Source organism: Rhodnius prolixus, unplaced genomic scaffold (genome assembly GCF_049639745.1).
Source record: "Rhodnius prolixus isolate KJV_2025 unplaced genomic scaffold, Rpr scaffold_12, whole genome shotgun sequence".
NCBI lineage: Eukaryota > Metazoa > Arthropoda > Insecta > Hemiptera > Reduviidae > Rhodnius > Rhodnius prolixus.
The window spans coordinates 3,189,850-3,206,506 of NW_027411635.1; the positions used below are offsets into that span (position 1 = coordinate 3,189,850).

A 16,657-nucleotide genomic window follows, 5' to 3' on the forward strand; every position below is an offset into this window, starting at 1 on the left:
CAGCGTGGTGGCGGCAGTTATCAAACGCGAGCGTTTTTCGAACATTTTGTTTCAACTCGAAATAAACCTTATTTCACGTATTTAAAGTTTAGAAGTTTAATATGAAAAAACTTTCTTGTTACGACGGCAAAGTTAATAGTTATAGCCGTGGGGGGGGGGGTCAGGCCTAGGGGGCGCCAGGGTTTCATTGCACACGGGCGCTACACGAGCTAGAGCTGCCCCTGCCTAAAAGGTACACAAATCAGCAAGTACTCATTTAAAAAAAATTAAGGAAAAATGGCGTTGAAGCACTTTCACAGAGCCAGACTTTGTGATGCAAACTCAGCTTCATCCGACTTCTATCTGTTTCGTCATCCAAAAAGCACTTTCTTTGCGGGAGAAAATTTAAAAAACATGTCGAAGTTGAAACTATAGTGCAGCAGTTTTTTGACTGCAGAGCCATAAAATGGTATGATTGAAGGGTCCAAAGCTGGCAAAATGGTACATCTTGTAGTCTATCATGATAAGCTATATTTTGAACATTGATAAAAAGTAAGAAATTTAAATTTTTTTTTTTTTTTAACTCTAAACGAGTCATCTTCATATGCACTTCATTAGCTATAATGTCCAGCTTCTGATCGATATCATCAGTTTACTAAATAATTTGGAATATCATTATTGCCTGATATCTCCGTCCATACTGTACACCTGTTAAAACTATTCTTTTGTTTATTGCAGAAATATAGATGCCTTTAACAGATTCTATAAAAATGTTTGCAAACAGCAAGTAGCTGACAACTATCCGAAAAGATTTAAAGGCTATGTGGACGATCCGGATTCTACTTTATGGCCAGCGCCTGTCAAACTTATCAGCAAGGTTACGAAGAAAATGATGGAGATTAAGGTATACAATTCTGTAACCTTAGTAGAAGCTATACTTAGGCAAGTTTTGAGCCTGTTGTGTTATCCCCCAAGAAAACAACTCACATCTACGTTATAACATTTAAGGATCCTGGTTGCAAGGCGGGCAAGAAACCGACTCCCATCCCAATTCAATCCATCTATATAGCTCGTTTGTAAGTACAGTGATTCTCTAATAAGATAAATGAAGTTTTGTCCTTCGGGCCATATTTCCTATGTAGCTCTTCTAAAGCTAGTCCTATCCGCCAAGAAATGAAGCTTTCATACTCTTCTACAAAGATTTTGAAAGTTTCTTTTTTTAGAAGAGCATGTTAATGAAGTTAGGCACATGTTGTAATGGATCAACGACCAATTTCTCTTATTTCTTTGCGGACTTTATTAATAAACTGAGGCTTGACGCTTCCATAGCTTCATGGGCAGCTATTGTCAGAAAACAAGAATTAAAAATAAAATAAAACTGTCTCTTTTTTCATCCCTTAAATACCTAATTGGACGTAAACTTCGCCTGAAAAAATAGGCATTACTTCACCTTACCTTACTTTTATACATTGATATGGCGTGTGAGCAAAGTTGCCGGGGCTACCCAATGCTTGTCTGCGTCCTATGGAGTTGTCCCAATACTCCGATTTGAACCTACTTAAAACTCCCAACTTCTCAAACCTCTGGACAATAAGTTAAAGTTAAAACAGTCTATTCCGTGCTAATCCTTGCGTTCAAACCAAACAGATATCAGGTGGATTTGCGTATGCTGCTTGTCTCATAAATTCTAAAGAAACAGTCTCTAGTTTGACCCTAAAATACAAAGTTTTTATACAAACCACTGCCTAGTAAAGGCTCAAACTAGCAGTTGAGAGGACAGCAAAAACTAACCGCCTGCACAGAGATAAATGTGAAACAGTTCTTGCCAGAAACTGTACAGTGTCCAAGAAGCTCCAACAGTCGGCACCAATAAATGGCGGCAATCATTTGGCACCAACCTATCCACCTCCTCACTTTCCCAAAATCTCCAGATGACCTGGCATTTCTAGAAGTATTTCCTTGGGTGAAGATATTTCTTCCAGGTTTCTAGTACAATCTAGTCTTAACTGAATTGAATTATTTGGAATTCCAATCTCAATATAACTCCAGGGGAAACTGTTTTGGGTAGAAATATAATGAACAATAATATACTACATATTTCTAAAAATTTCAGCATTGTCTGCCAGTGTTTGCTGCTGTCTGCAGTCCAGCGCTGCAAAGGCGTCACTGGGAAGATATGACCGCAATAGTTGGATTTCAAATCAGCCCGTCAGTGCCAAAATCTTTGAGGGAATTTCTGGAACTTGGGATTGAACAATATATTGAAAGGTAAGCCATCTTAGTATATTTATAATGTGTAACTTTTCAAAAACGAAAATCACAGGCAGTTCAAACTTGGTATTCCATTTTGATAAAACCACCACATTCGGTTTCTATCAGAATCCATTAGTAGAAAATGCACTTTACTGGATAATTGTCAAGATTCCTCAATTAGTAAAAGGTAAAAATCCACTGCCTGTATAACACCAAGGGGACTCCAGAATTTCAGAATAGATGGAAAGACTGGATTAGCGGTTGTTTTTTAGGCGGACATATGCCACTTTGGTTTCACATGTAATACCATTCATCTTTTAAGAATTACAGTCAGATGGAGAGTGAGAATTATAATTATTGAATTATTGAACTAATTTATGAGACAGAGATAAAGGCTTTAATTGAAAACGAAAATTTAACTGATATTTTAATACAATCATCGCATTTCTCTCTATTTTCCCTATTTAATTGTGAGAAATAAGTGCACATGAAAAGCAAAAGATATTCTCCTCATCTAACCTTTAAACAAGTTTGTTGAGATATTCTGAAATAATTTTTGCCGAAAAGTGAAAAATATTATTGAGGTGTGGCTGTCATGAATACTAAATAATAACTGCTATAGTACTATATAATATGTACAATCATGAATACTATATAATAACTGCTATAGTACTATATAATATGTACAATCATGAATACTATATAATAACTGCTATAGTACTATATAATATGTACAATCATGAATACTATATAATAACTGCTATAGTACTATATAATATGTACAATCATGAATACTATATAATAACTGCTATAGTACTATAAAATATGTACAATCATGAATACTATATAATAACTGCTATAGTACTATATAATATTGTAACGAAGTTGACCTGGGCAGAGAAAAAAGGCCTAGATTGTTCTAGGGGTTGAGCGACCGAAGTCAGTAACAGGCCGCCACTGCATTAACAAAAGGGCGGTATCTACTTGTGGCAGAAAAGAAAGGCCTAGATTGTTCTAGGGGTTAAGCGACCAAAGTCGGTATCAGGCCACCACTGTGTAGACAAAAGGGCCGGTCTATACCTGAACTAGAAAGGAAAGGGCTAGATTGTTCAAGGAGTTAGTGACCTGTGTAAAAGCCAGCTAAGAGAAAGGCCTCAGTTGGGGTGGTGGCATATGTGTTTCCCAGCCAGTGATTGACAGGTGAGAGTGAGACAGCCGGAGTTGGAGAGAGACAGAGAATGGGAGGAGGCGGCTCACAGCTGAGGTGGTGGCAGTATGTTTTCTCCAGCCAATGAACATCAGGAAGGCGTGGAAACTTATGCTCAGAGAGTTGGAGGAGGGCAGTCCCAGTTGGAGGGAGGCACGCAGTTAAAAGGAGGCCGACACAGCTGGAAAAGTCAGTTTTTAATCGAGTTTTTAAGAAGAGTTTTGAATCAAGTTTTTAAGCAGTTTTTAAGCAAGTTTTAAGGAGTTATTAGAGTTGATAGTTATTAGTCAAGTTTATGAGTTAGTCTTGGAGAGTCAGTGTTACGGAGTGCTTCAGTGTTAGCCAGTTGGGCAGGTAATCAGTTCGTGAGTAGAGCTTTGCTAGTGCGGTTGAGTCTAGCGCAATTCGGTGCAGTGTGGACCAGGGGTCAGTCGTGGAACAGTTTTGTGGCGTTACGTAGTGAATAAGTAACAGTAGACTGTTGTGACTGTTGTAAATGGTGACTGTAATGAATAGCGTTAGTTGATAGTAAATGTTAATGTGAGTAAAGGTAATGTGTTAATAAATCAGGTTATTACTTACAACTTTAGCGAGTTTTATTATTTAATCAAACCCACATATTAAAATAACTAGTCGCAGGCACTAGTTGTGTAAGTAAAGTTTTTTTGGAAAAACTTTACATTGGTGTCAGAAGTGGGATATAGTAAAACCGCTAGACGAGTAAGTGTTGATTTTATTAGATCGGGTAAATTGCTGGAAGTTCTAGAAAACCGACGAGTGTTGTATGCCCGTGAGTACTAAGAAGCCCAGCATGGAAGAGTTAATAGCAATGATGAAGGAGATAAAAGAAGATCATAGGAAGTGGAAAGACGAAATGATAGAAGATATGAGAAACTGGCAGGACGAGATGAAAACAGGCCATGACGGAATAAAAGGTGAAAAGGTCCTAGAAGCAGACAACATCCAAGAAGAAGACGAAGGCAGGAAGGATGACGCAGATAGCAGGTCGGAATGTACAGGTGAACTTGACCAGGTTAAAGGAAGAAATAGCCTTGTAGAAGTTCAAGAATCTGCGTGGTCAAAAGAAAGCATAGGAGCGCTGGAAAACTGCAGCGGACAGGAAGAGCAAGACCGAGGTAAGAGTACCATTATTGTTCAACCAGGAGTGGAATGGAGCCCTGAAGCGACCAGGGAAAAACAACTTCTGGGTGAGGACACGGGGCCTGTGCTCAAGTGTCAGAAGGAAGCGGTCCGGAAAGTGGTCCCCAGCAGTCGGGAAGTACCGAGCTACTGTGCCCAGCGGAATTCGCTCGCCATTGAAATGGGCATTTTGTCGCGAGACCGGAAAAGTGTGGACAGGAAAGAAGAGGAGCTGTCGGGAATTCACGAAGGTATCACCGGGAGTCACCTTGGAGTGAAGAGGGCATGGGCCAAGCGGAGGCAGCGGTTCTCTTTGGTAGGCTACCACGAGGACGGTGTAGACTGGGGTAGTCGTAGCACCGAGTGGGTAGCAAGAAAGGGAACCAGCCGGAAAACCAATGGCGCCCTGTGGCAGGACAAGGTTGGGTTACCGCTCAAGAGGATAGCCTTCGATATGGCAGGACCTTCTCCTGATTCCAGAAGAGAGATACGCAACATTCCGGTTGTGAAGGACCACTTCAGTAAGGGGGCAGAGGCCCACGACTTAGCAGGTCAGGACTCGTCACCGGCATCGGCGGTCTACCAGATCCTCGGCGTCAGGAGGAAAAGGACAACGCCGCTACACCCTCACTCTGACGGCATGGTGGAGCAACTCAACAAGACTCTAGGAGGCCATCAGAGGACTTTGGGGAAAGATCAACAGGAGAACAGGGACGTACACACACCCCCTATAATGATGGCGTACCGTCCAGCAGTTCCAGAGACCGCAGAGCGAATGCTTGCAAGCATTGTGTTTGGCAGGGAGCGTCGACTACCCAGTGACGTTTTATTTGGCAGCCCAGAGACGGACGAATCGGACGTGAGCGGCTACGTTGCGGAACTTCGCCGGAAGTGGAGAGCTGCACGTGGAAAGGTACGCGGCAGGAAAAGACTGGACAGCGACCGGACGAAGACATCGTGTGACAGGCAGGGCATTAGAAGAACGTTCCAGAGAGGTGAGAAAGTTCGGTCGTATAAACGTGTCCGCAAAAAGGGAAAACCTCCTAAGTTGCTGGGAAGGATCTTGCACCATTGCCTGTCGGCTCAACGACCTGGTGTAACGGATTCAACGCACGCCCAGATCCAAAATGAAGGTAGTACACTTAGACCGATTACTCCCCTACGTCACGAAAGAGACTTCTGTTCGGGACGAACAGTTCTAAGAGGGGGGCAGTGTAACGAAGTTGACCTGGGCAGAGAAAAAAGGCCTAGATTGTTCTAGGGGTTGAGCGACCGAAGTCAGTAACAGGCCGCCACTGCATTAACAAAAGGGCGGTATCTACTTGTGGCAGAAAAGAAAGGCCTAGATTGTTCTAGGGGTTAAGCGACCAAAGTCGGTATCAGGCCACCACTGTGTAGACAAAAGGGCCGGTCTATACCTGAACTAGAAAGGAAAGGGCTAGATTGTTCAAGGAGTTAGTGACCTGTGTAAAAGCCAGCTAAGAGAAAGGCCTCAGTTGGGGTGGTGGCATATGTGTTTCCCAGCCAGTGATTGACAGGTGAGAGTGAGACAGCCGGAGTTGGAGAGAGACAGAGAATGGGAGGAGGCGGCTCACAGCTGAGGTGGTGGCAGTATGTTTTCTCCAGCCAATGAACATCAGGAAGGCGTGGAAACTTATGCTCAGAGAGTTGGAGGAGGGCAGTCCCAGTTGGAGGGAGGCACGCAGTTAAAAGGAGGCCGACACAGCTGGAAAAGTCAGTTTTTAATCGAGTTTTTAAGAAGAGTTTTGAATCAAGTTTTTAAGCAGTTTTTAAGCAAGTTTTAAGGAGTTATTAGAGTTGATAGTTATTAGTCAAGTTTATGAGTTAGTCTTGGAGAGTCAGTGTTACGGAGTGCTTCAGTGTTAGCCAGTTGGGCAGGTAATCAGTTCGTGAGTAGAGCTTTGCTAGTGCGGTTGAGTCTAGCGCAATTCGGTGCAGTGTGGACCAGGGGTCAGTCGTGGAACAGTTTTGTGGCGTTACGTAGTGAATAAGTAACAGTAGACTGTTGTGACTGTTGTAAATGGTGACTGTAATGAATAGCGTTAGTTGATAGTAAATGTTAATGTGAGTAAAGGTAATGTGTTAATAAATCAGGTTATTACTTACAACTTTAGCGAGTTTTATTATTTAATCAAACCCACATATTAAAATAACTAGTCGCAGGCACTAGTTGTGTAAGTAAAGTTTTTTTGGAAAAACTTTACAATATGTACAATCATGAATACTATATAATAACTGCTATAGTACTATATAATATGTACAATCATGAATACTATATAATAACTGCTATAGTACTATATAATATGTACAATCATGAATACTATATAATAACTGCTATAGTACTATATAATATGTACAATCATGAATACTATATAATAACTGCTATAGTACTATATAATATGTACAATCATGAATACTATATAATAACTGCTATAGTACTATATAATATGTACAATCATGAATACTATATAATAACTGCTATAGTACTATATAATATGTACAATCATGAATACTATATAATAACTGCTATAGTACTATATAATATGTACAATCATGAATACTATATAATAACCATGGTACGGTGCAACCCGGTCGTTAGAATAGCTGATTACACTGTAGTAACCGAAAATCGCTGCAGTTTGTAAGTTGCTTGAAGTTGAGGTTTGTATCTGTATTGCAGCATTGAGACCATCAGCGTGATGGCGACGAAGGAAAGCACGCTGTTAGAACAGTTCATCAAGATGAAGAAGGAATGGGACATTGTCAAGTTCACTGTCGGCGTCTATGGGTAAGTATAGCCTCATCCAACAAAAATAGTAGCAAACGTATTTTCAACGTTGTACTTGTACTCATTATAAGTTTCTGTTCACGCAGGGAACATAAAATTAGAATCCTGGGCAGTATTGAAGATATTCAAATATTACTTGACGATCACATTGTGAAGACCCTGACCATGCGAGGTTCTGCCTATGTCAAACCAATTGAAAGTAAGATAATTTTATTTTGATATAAGTATTTTATAAAAATAACATCAAGAACCTAGAAATTGTCCAGTTAATTCCATAAAAACTGAAGCAATTTTGCGTTATTAAGAAAAGTTATTAATCTCAGTGAGTTTTGTAAACAATCATACAGCCAATTTTGCCCACTATTAGTGTTTGTTTATTAGATGGAGCCTGAACATTTGACGCAGTTATTAGTGTGTATCTATACTAAAAAAAATATATATATCACTTAAGTACATAGTAAATCCCACATAACAACTAAGTATAAATATTTCCCCTAATAAATAAAATATATAAAGCTTCCATTTGACGATATTTTTAAAAATTGTGAAGATTGCTAAAAAAATTTGCCAGCGAAATGTATACGTACCAGTTTCATTCCAAAATAAATCTCCTTAAGAAACATTTACAGTATGAAAGTCAAGTAAGGGTTGACTAAACGACAAAAGGCACACAAAGCTGATTTGTGATTGCCAGACAAAAATCAGCCTTAAAAAACAAAAAAAATAGAGTAACCGCTATTTTGGCTAGCAAAAAAAACACATATTACAATAGCTAATTTATATAATTCTAATCTAACATATGTCTCCGTTTCAGCCGAAGTACGAAGCTGGTTTGACATGTTGTCAGATCTGAATACCTGTCTTGAAGACTGGAGCTACGTGCAAATCGAATGGCTGCATCTATATCCTATATTTACGTCACCAGATATCGCCCATCAGATGCCGAGGGAAAGTGTCTTGTACAAGGTAAGTTCTGAGAGCAGGAACAACGTAATGCATTTACTTTACTTTTACCATTCAATGATAAATTGAATAAACATAATATAGTCTATCATGGTGGATTGTTGTAAACTATCTTTTTGCCTAGGGGAGGATTTTCACAAAACTACATTTTCTGACTGAGGGGAACTCAATAAGGACAAAAACTCTAACTCGAAAATTGTACATGATCAATGCTTTCTTTCTATCTTTTAGATTTGATTATTGATTTAATAAAATTAAATTCTAATTCGCTTTTTTTCATTGGTCACCCTAGGCTTTCTACCTTGGCAGTGTAATCTGCTCCCCAGAAGTCAACTTTCATTAATCTGTGCCCATTTCCATGCCGAGTTTTCCGCCGTTATATCTATTGTGGGGAGTTGAGGATAGAGAGAGTTGGAGATTAATGGCACTAGGGACGGTAGTGATTGGGGATGATCTACCTAAGGGTAAAGGATTGTTTGCTATAGGGTTGGGATTGCGTTGCGTACAAGATTCCATCCACCCTTGGGGCAGAGTCTTTACATTTCTGTAAGGTATTGTCTAATTCATGCATGGTTAGCGGTTCATTTTACGTTTTATTGATAGAGGTATTAAAATCGAGCGGCTGTTGCTCCACGTGTACTTAAGCTTAAATGTCAGTCATTTTTTCTTAATTAATAGTTTGGTTCAGAGGGAATGTGTTGCATCCTATCAACAGTATCATTAATTTGATCTCTTTTTTCTTTTTATTATGCAATTCTAAGTTACAATAAAATTCAATTATATTCGTAAATTATGGTAATAAAAAGTCATGTGAGTTTTCATTCGAGATTCTTTTCATGAGAAAGTAAAGTGAAACAGTCGAATATTGACGGAAACTATTCGAAAACGAACTTTATTCAATAAAAATGTTCTTGATAGTTCGGAATTTTTAAAAAATAATTTGTTAGCATTTTTTCCTCAATATTTGCCTAAGATTAATATGATTTCTAAAATTAATTTTTTTTTATTAAAATATGAGAAAATAATAAAAGATTTAAAAAAATAAGTGAAAGGTTTAAAAACACGCTTTGACCAGCCATGAATCGTTTTTATTGGACTGGGCGTGGTTACCCTGGACGTGGGCAACCATACTACATTGTGATTGGTCAATACTTTGAAGCTAATAATTTCAATGAAATAAGTAATTACAAATTTTTTCCCCAACATTTCTCCCATAGGTATTTGATAAACTTTCGAATTAAACAAGAAAAAACATTCCCTTTAAAAATACGTTAAATAACATTTCTTTTGGAATAATACTTGATGTTTTACACAATTATCGTTAACAAAAACAAAAAACTTGAGAATTTGTATAGTTTAATCGTAAAATAGATAAAAGAGAAATGGGCATATTGAAGACTTGTAAGCCGCCATTATATGGGCTGTAAGCTTACTTTATACTCCATCCGGTGGAGTACTCTAGTGGCAATTTCTGTAAACATAAATGCAGTTTCTAAATTCACTTTTAACCATGTTGACGACTCACTAGACTTATATAGGACCCTTCTACACTCATATTTAACTTATTTTTTACCGCATTCATGTAACCTATTCATGTATTAATCTATTATTTTGTCAATCTATCTACTACTCATCTCCATGTTAGTAATATAAATTTTGAGCTACTTCTTTTTCACCTTTGCCATTTCACTCTGGTGGAATCTTGTTTTGTTGGACGTTATTCGTCACGTATGGCTACATTACTCAGTTAATTTGTAATTATTTTAGTCTTATGCATACATACAGTAATTCTCACTTTACGAGAGTCGTTTGAAAAGTCCGTGCAAAATCAGAGAGATAGCACCACTGGCGCGTATCGAGGTTATGTTTAGTTAGTAGCATCTCTTGGAAGAACACACACCAAGTTTCAGCCAGATCGGTCTATTTCTTTGTGTTTGGCATTCGTTTGAATCGAGGAAGTCGAGTGATTTTCAAAAAATGGACGAAAAAGAATTTCGTGTGTTGATTAAACACTACTTTATGAAAGGCAAAACGCCTCAGGAGACTAAAGAGAAGCTTGATAAACATTATGGTGACTCTGCACCTTCGATTAGAACAGTTTATAAGTGGTTTCAAAATTTTCGGAGTGGCCATATGGGCACAAGTGACGCTGAACGTTCTGGACGCCCTGTTGAGGTTACTACTCCAGAAATCATTGATAAAATCCGTGATATGGTGATGGATGACAGAAGAGTGAAGGTGCGTGAGATTGCTAGTGCTGTGGGCATCTCGAATGAACGGGTACATAATATTTTGCATCAACATTTGGACATGACAAAGCTATCCGCAAGATGGGTGCCGCTATTGCTCACGCTTGACCAAAAACGAAATCGTGTGAAGTGTTGCAAGGACGGTTTGCAGCTGTTCCAGAAGAATCCGCAGGACTTTAAGCGTCGTTTCGTCACTGTAGATGAAACACGGATACATCACTACACTCCTGAGACCAAAGAACAATCTAAACAATGTGTTACCAAGGGGGAATCTGCGCCAAAAAAGGTGAAGACCGTTCCTTCGGCCGGAAAGATTATGGCGACTGTCTTTTGGGATTCGCAAGGAATAATCCTCATCGACTATCTGGAAAAGGGTAAAACTATTACAGGTGCATATTATTCATCGTTATTGGACCGTTTGAAAACCGAGCTGCAAGAAAAACGCTCACGATTGGCCCACAAAAAAGTCCTTTTCCATCACGACAACGGGTGGTGAGCTCACACCTCAGCAGTTGTGGTCGCAAAATTAATGGAAATAGGGTTCCAACTCGTTTCACATCCCCCCTATTCTCCAAACTTGGCTCCCTCGGACTACTATTTGTTCCCCAATATGAAGAAATGGCTGGCGGGAAAAAGATTTTATTCAAACGAGGAGGTGATTGCAGAAACGAATGGCTATTTTTCAGACTTGGATTAATCCTATTATTCGGAAGGGATCAACAAACTAGAGCAGCGTTGGACGAAGTGTATAAGCCTAAAAGGAGACTATGTTGAAAAATAAAAAAGGTTTACCCCAAAAAATTAAGTAGTTTTTATTTTTGCACGGACTTTTCAAACGACCCTCGTATGTTACATTGAACTAACCTTGGATTTGCCACTAAACTGCCACCTATAAAGTTTTTCCTAATTCTCCAAGCACTTTCTAAAATTGATGGCACTCGTATTGGTAGAATGAAGGTGCTATGTTTTAGTAAAGTGATAATATTGATGGAGATGAGGCAGATGGTTGGTAGAGTGTTGATGCCGAGTTTGAGAACAGTGATAATATTGATGGTGATGAGGCACCAGCTAGACAAAATTAAGATACACTGGCCCGATCCTGGTTCAACCATTGGCAAAGTTGTGGTTATAAAACAAAATTTAATCGTCCAAAATGATTAAAACAAAATTTGGAATTTTATTCAATCAATTAAAATTCTGATTTTTTATTTTAATTTTTTTATGATTAAACATTTTAATTAATGATTAAATTTAAATTTTGTTTTAATTCAATTGAAATTTAACTGATTATATTTTAACCCATCTCTGGTTCTAACATCCAGGGCTAGTCTGTATGGTTGTTCTCGTTACCGGAAAACACTACATCTGCCTAAACTAACTCAAATTCCTTATATTTCCTTGATGAAATAGAAGAAAAAGATCTACCTTAGTTGTTACATCCAGGGCAGGTCTCTTTAGTGTTCTCCTTACAGGACGACAACAGTTTTCATGCCTAACTAGCTGACATTTCCTTACGCTTTCTTCATTTTTTGCAATGAATAAACAGAAGAAGATTACCTTAGTTTGTAACATTTAGTGCTGTTCTTTATAGTTGTTCTCCTTACCGGAAAACACCCTGCATCTGCCTAAAAATAACTCATATTTCCTTATATTTCTTTCGTTTTTGCAATAAGTGAATAGAAAAATGTCTACCTTGGTTTTAACATCTAGTATTGGCGTGTATATCGTTCGCCTTACAGTAAGACAAACGGTTTCTTTTCTAACTAACTCACATTTAGTTGTATTTCCTTCTTTTATCGAATTTAGTGAATAGAAAAATATCTTCCATTTTTGTAAGATCAAATGCTGGCCTGTATAATTGTTCGCCTTACCGAGAGACACTCTTTATCAGTCCTAAACTAACTCAAGTTTCCGTATATGTATTTCATTCGTTTTTCGCAATATGTGTATAGAAAAAAGATCATTTTTTGATCTAACATCTAGTACTGGGCTGTATTGTTGTTCTCCTTATCGGAAAACTCCATTACCCTGGCCTAACTAGCTCATATTTCCTTTTATTTCATTTGTTTTTGCAATGAATAAACAGAAAAAGATCTATCTTAGTTGAAACATCCAGGGCTGGATTTTATAGGTGTCCTCCTTATCAGATTACACTCTACTTCTATTTGTACCAGCTTACTTCTGTGGTGTGAAGTAATGTCAATTTTTTCCAGCAGGCTTTACGTCGAAATACCGATCAGATGTAGTGGGCAATGACAAATTCTAACATATTTTACACTCTTTTTTTTTTTTAATTGGGTTAAATTAATTTCAAGTCCCAGACCAGGACCAGACTAAGATCGAATCTTAGTCTTTCTTTGCAGTTCTTGCCTCTAACCGTCAGCTACAATTACATTTCTCTGAATTTTCACGTTCTTAGCTTGCCCTCCATTAAGGTAGGTGTAACAATGGAGATATCCGCTAAGGTATTTAGGTATTTTATGTTGAATATCATGTTAAAACAGGATCTGAATGGCATCTATGAAGGCATCTTGAGTGGTGTTGTTGACGACCCATCTGTCTTGAACATGATGAAGAAAGGTGAGGTAAAAGAGAAACTAAAGATATGTCGACACAACTTGGGTTTGATTAATGTCGGTGTGAACAGATACCTGGAAAAGAAGAGACTTTTCTTCCCTAGGTTAGTAAAACTAATCATTCTGATGACTTGATCTTCTAAAATAAAAATATTTGTTTGATCTTATAAAAAATGAAATTTGTTTTTGATTTTCGGTTAGTGCTAAGAAGCTTTGTGTCAGCATTTAAAAGTGGCCTTGTATACAAATCCTTGCTTCATGTTGTTTTCAAATGAATCCACTTTTTTTTAAAATAATATTCTTATTTTCTTGTTTATTGTCGATAATATTGTCTTTAATGCTCTTGATGTCTGCTGACATGCTCTCAAATTTAGAGAGAATAAAATTAGTAGAGAGAACAGATCCACTAACTGTATTAGCACACTCCCCACCAGTTTTAGGTACGAGGTCTGTAAATTAAGTAATGAGACTGATTTTTTTAAAAAAAAATTATTAAAAAAGAATTACAATTCTATATTCTCACCTTCAAAATAACTTCCTACTGAAGCCACACAGCGCTGGAGACGTTTCTTCCACTCCTCATAGCAGTGCTCGAACTCCGATACTGGAATAGCCGTTTGAATGTTTTCGACTGTCCCAAAATGAGTTCTGGAATCCCCATTACTGGTGACGAGTCTTGGGTGTTTGAGTACGACCATGTCTATGCATCACTAATGGTGGAGGCCATTTTGAGCATGATCTGTAATATTAATGAGGAGTAAAATTTATAATAAAATAGTACTTTTCTTTTTATTCAATCAAAAAACCGTTATAATATTATCATTTTGAAATTTCTTATAAGAATCATGTTTTCATTCATAACTTCTAAAATATCGCTCACAGAAAAAAACCGTTCAAGTAAATTTTTCTTAAAAAAAATAGAGGAATCTATTGCTGAAATAAAAACCGCACCTTCCTATTTGAAAAAATGAAGTTGGTGCCTGTATCTCGCTTCTGGAAGCACCGAAAAAAATTTACAAATTAAATTTGGATTTCTAACAAAAAACTAAGGGAACACGTATTTTTTAGATTTCTTCTACCTATCTTAGTTTCCGAGAAAAAGTCGTTATCCATATAGCTTGGGACACCCTGTATACAAAATGTTCACCTTGATGAGGCCAATCAAATGTATCATCAAACAGCCATCTTCCTCCAACGGATACTAAAAACACTCAGAAAATATAAAAAAATAATTAATCATCAAATGCTTTCCAATGGTCATTTAAACTCCGTATTATTAGCAGTATACAAGTAACAACAAATAAAAAGCTATCTCCCTACTTGCGGTCAGCAGTTGTAGGGCAGATATTAAACTGTATCTATGCACATGTTGCTGCAATGGAATCGAAATCCTTATCGTTGAAGTCAACAAGCATCACTTTTGTCCGTTATTGCTTTTATTTTCGGTTTTTCTTGAAGAAGGAAATCCGTGAACAAAGCGAAATTTGTGCTTGCGTGGTAATTTAAACACCAGCTTTTCTGACCAAAGTTCTTTCAGGTAATTGAACAACCGCAAGTGCAGTATCTTGATCTTTTCTTGCTTTGAAGATAAGCTAATAAAATGTATACCTAGCACTTTCGTTCAGGACAAATCAGGAGTTTACATTGATTATAAGCAGAAGCTATAAGTTACAGTAAGGTGAGCGTTATCACAAGATTTTTTTTTTGTACTGTTTTTTAGATTCTTCTTTATGTCAAATGACGGAATGTTGGAGATACTCTCCGAAACTGAAAATCCCTTGAGAGTACAGCCATATTTAAAATCCTGTTTTGAAGGGATCGCTAAGCTTGGATTCGATAAAAGTCTCAATATATATTCTATGTTCAGCGATGAGGGTGAAGAGGTGCATTATGTGTCCAATATTTCGACCAAGGAGGCTGGAGGTCGAGTCGAGCTGTGGCTCATACAGGTAAGTCGTTCTGGAAAAATCCATTTTTTTGTTTGTTACGTCTGTCTATCCAGCCATCCAACGAGTTCATCCTTCAGCTGTTATGGAAACACTGTTTTGTTTCAGTAGTCCACACCTAACCAGAGACTCATCAACATTTTGGGGGCACCAATGAAAAATGCTCTTTGGCATTTTTGGTTAATCTATCAATTCAAATTAAATTTAAGTTAATTAATAATACATATAATAATAATAATTAATAAATAATTAATATTAGTAAAGTTAATTAATAAATTAATAGTAATTAATTTAATCAAATTAAAGTTAATCAAATCAAAATTTGGTTAATCTATCAATCTTCTCATTTGCCGACATTTCCTAGTGACCTGGCATCCAGACTAGAAAATCGTCTTTTTGATAAAAGTTAGTTCTTCTAGATAATTTTCTAGAATTTTCCAGCACCAATTCGAAGGTTAAGATTCAAGAATTTTGGGCGTTCAGCACAGCCTGACTAGATTTCGTACCGTTCGGCAGGTTGATCTATTTCAAACCATAGTATGGCTATATAGTTGCAACTACTAGTTAGAGCCCCTCTCTATTTAGACCAAGCAAAGGTTTCAGGGTTCCATTTCGCCTGGCTACGCGAAATGCAACAATGACAAAAAATCATTAAAAATAAAAAACACAGCAAGGGAGATCCTCTATCAAAAACCAATGATCTCAAGGTTCAATGTAGGCCTCACCATTTTATTTGCTTTATAAACTTCCAAAAAAATGTATTAATTTTTCAATTGCAGGTAGAAAAACAGATGACTTTGTCTGTTCGCCATAGAATCCATGAGAGTCTGTTGGCATATAGCGTTCTGAATAGAAAGGACTGGATCAATGACTGGCAAGGCCAGGTAGTGCTCTGTGTATGCCAGATCTACTGGACCTCCGAAATGCATGCAGTGTTCGCCAGGAAAAGTATGAGTGTGATGAAAAAGTATTCAGCCGCTTTGTCGGTAAGTGAATTTCTTAAGACCCATAGATCAGTCTAACAGTGCAAGATCATTGCGTTATCCAATTATTACCTAACTGTAGCTAACGTCTACCACATTACACGACTCAGCCCTGTACAGTTCTAAGAGGATAGACGCTCCTGAATCCGCACCTATTTTTGCGTAACTCATTAAAGTGGTTGATATTCACTAGTTAAGTAAAACAACCGCTGTCGTCAGTTTCTTTTCGCTAAACTCTAGAATATATTAAATGAAGTAACGAATTTCTGTCGCTAACTCGACAGAATTCGCCTTTACTCGACAACCTCATCCTCAGTGAACAGCATGGCTTCCATTCTGGTAGATCGACGCTCACTAATTTGTTACTATTTGAGGACTATCTGCGGAGAGCCTTAGTTACTGCCAAACAGATCGATGCTGTATATCTCGATTTCGCCAAAGCTTTTGATCGTGTCAATCATTCCAAACTAATTCAGAAACTATCCCATTGTGGAATTCATGGATCACTACTTGACTGGTTTTACTCCTACCTCACCGCAAGACATCAATCTG

General features: G+C 37.8%; 1 protein-coding gene across 3 annotated transcripts in view; it reads left to right on the plus strand.

The window, feature by feature from the left end:
- Positions 1 to 16,657, plus strand: part of Dhc62B (Dynein heavy chain at 62B) — a 112,776-nt gene that overhangs the window by 19,846 nt on the left and 76,273 nt on the right. For all 3 annotated transcript variants that reach the window (XM_074142796.1, XM_074142797.1, XM_074142798.1), the window contains 8 exons: positions 718 to 883; positions 2,093 to 2,247; positions 7,281 to 7,388; positions 7,475 to 7,587; positions 8,203 to 8,354; positions 13,105 to 13,280; positions 14,897 to 15,125; positions 15,902 to 16,108. In XM_074142796.1, the coding sequence (XP_073998897.1) occupies positions 718 to 883; positions 2,093 to 2,247; positions 7,281 to 7,388; positions 7,475 to 7,587; positions 8,203 to 8,354; positions 13,105 to 13,280; positions 14,897 to 15,125; positions 15,902 to 16,108 (1,306 nt within the window). The remainder of the gene's footprint in view (positions 1 to 717; positions 884 to 2,092; positions 2,248 to 7,280; positions 7,389 to 7,474; positions 7,588 to 8,202; positions 8,355 to 13,104; positions 13,281 to 14,896; positions 15,126 to 15,901; positions 16,109 to 16,657) is intronic.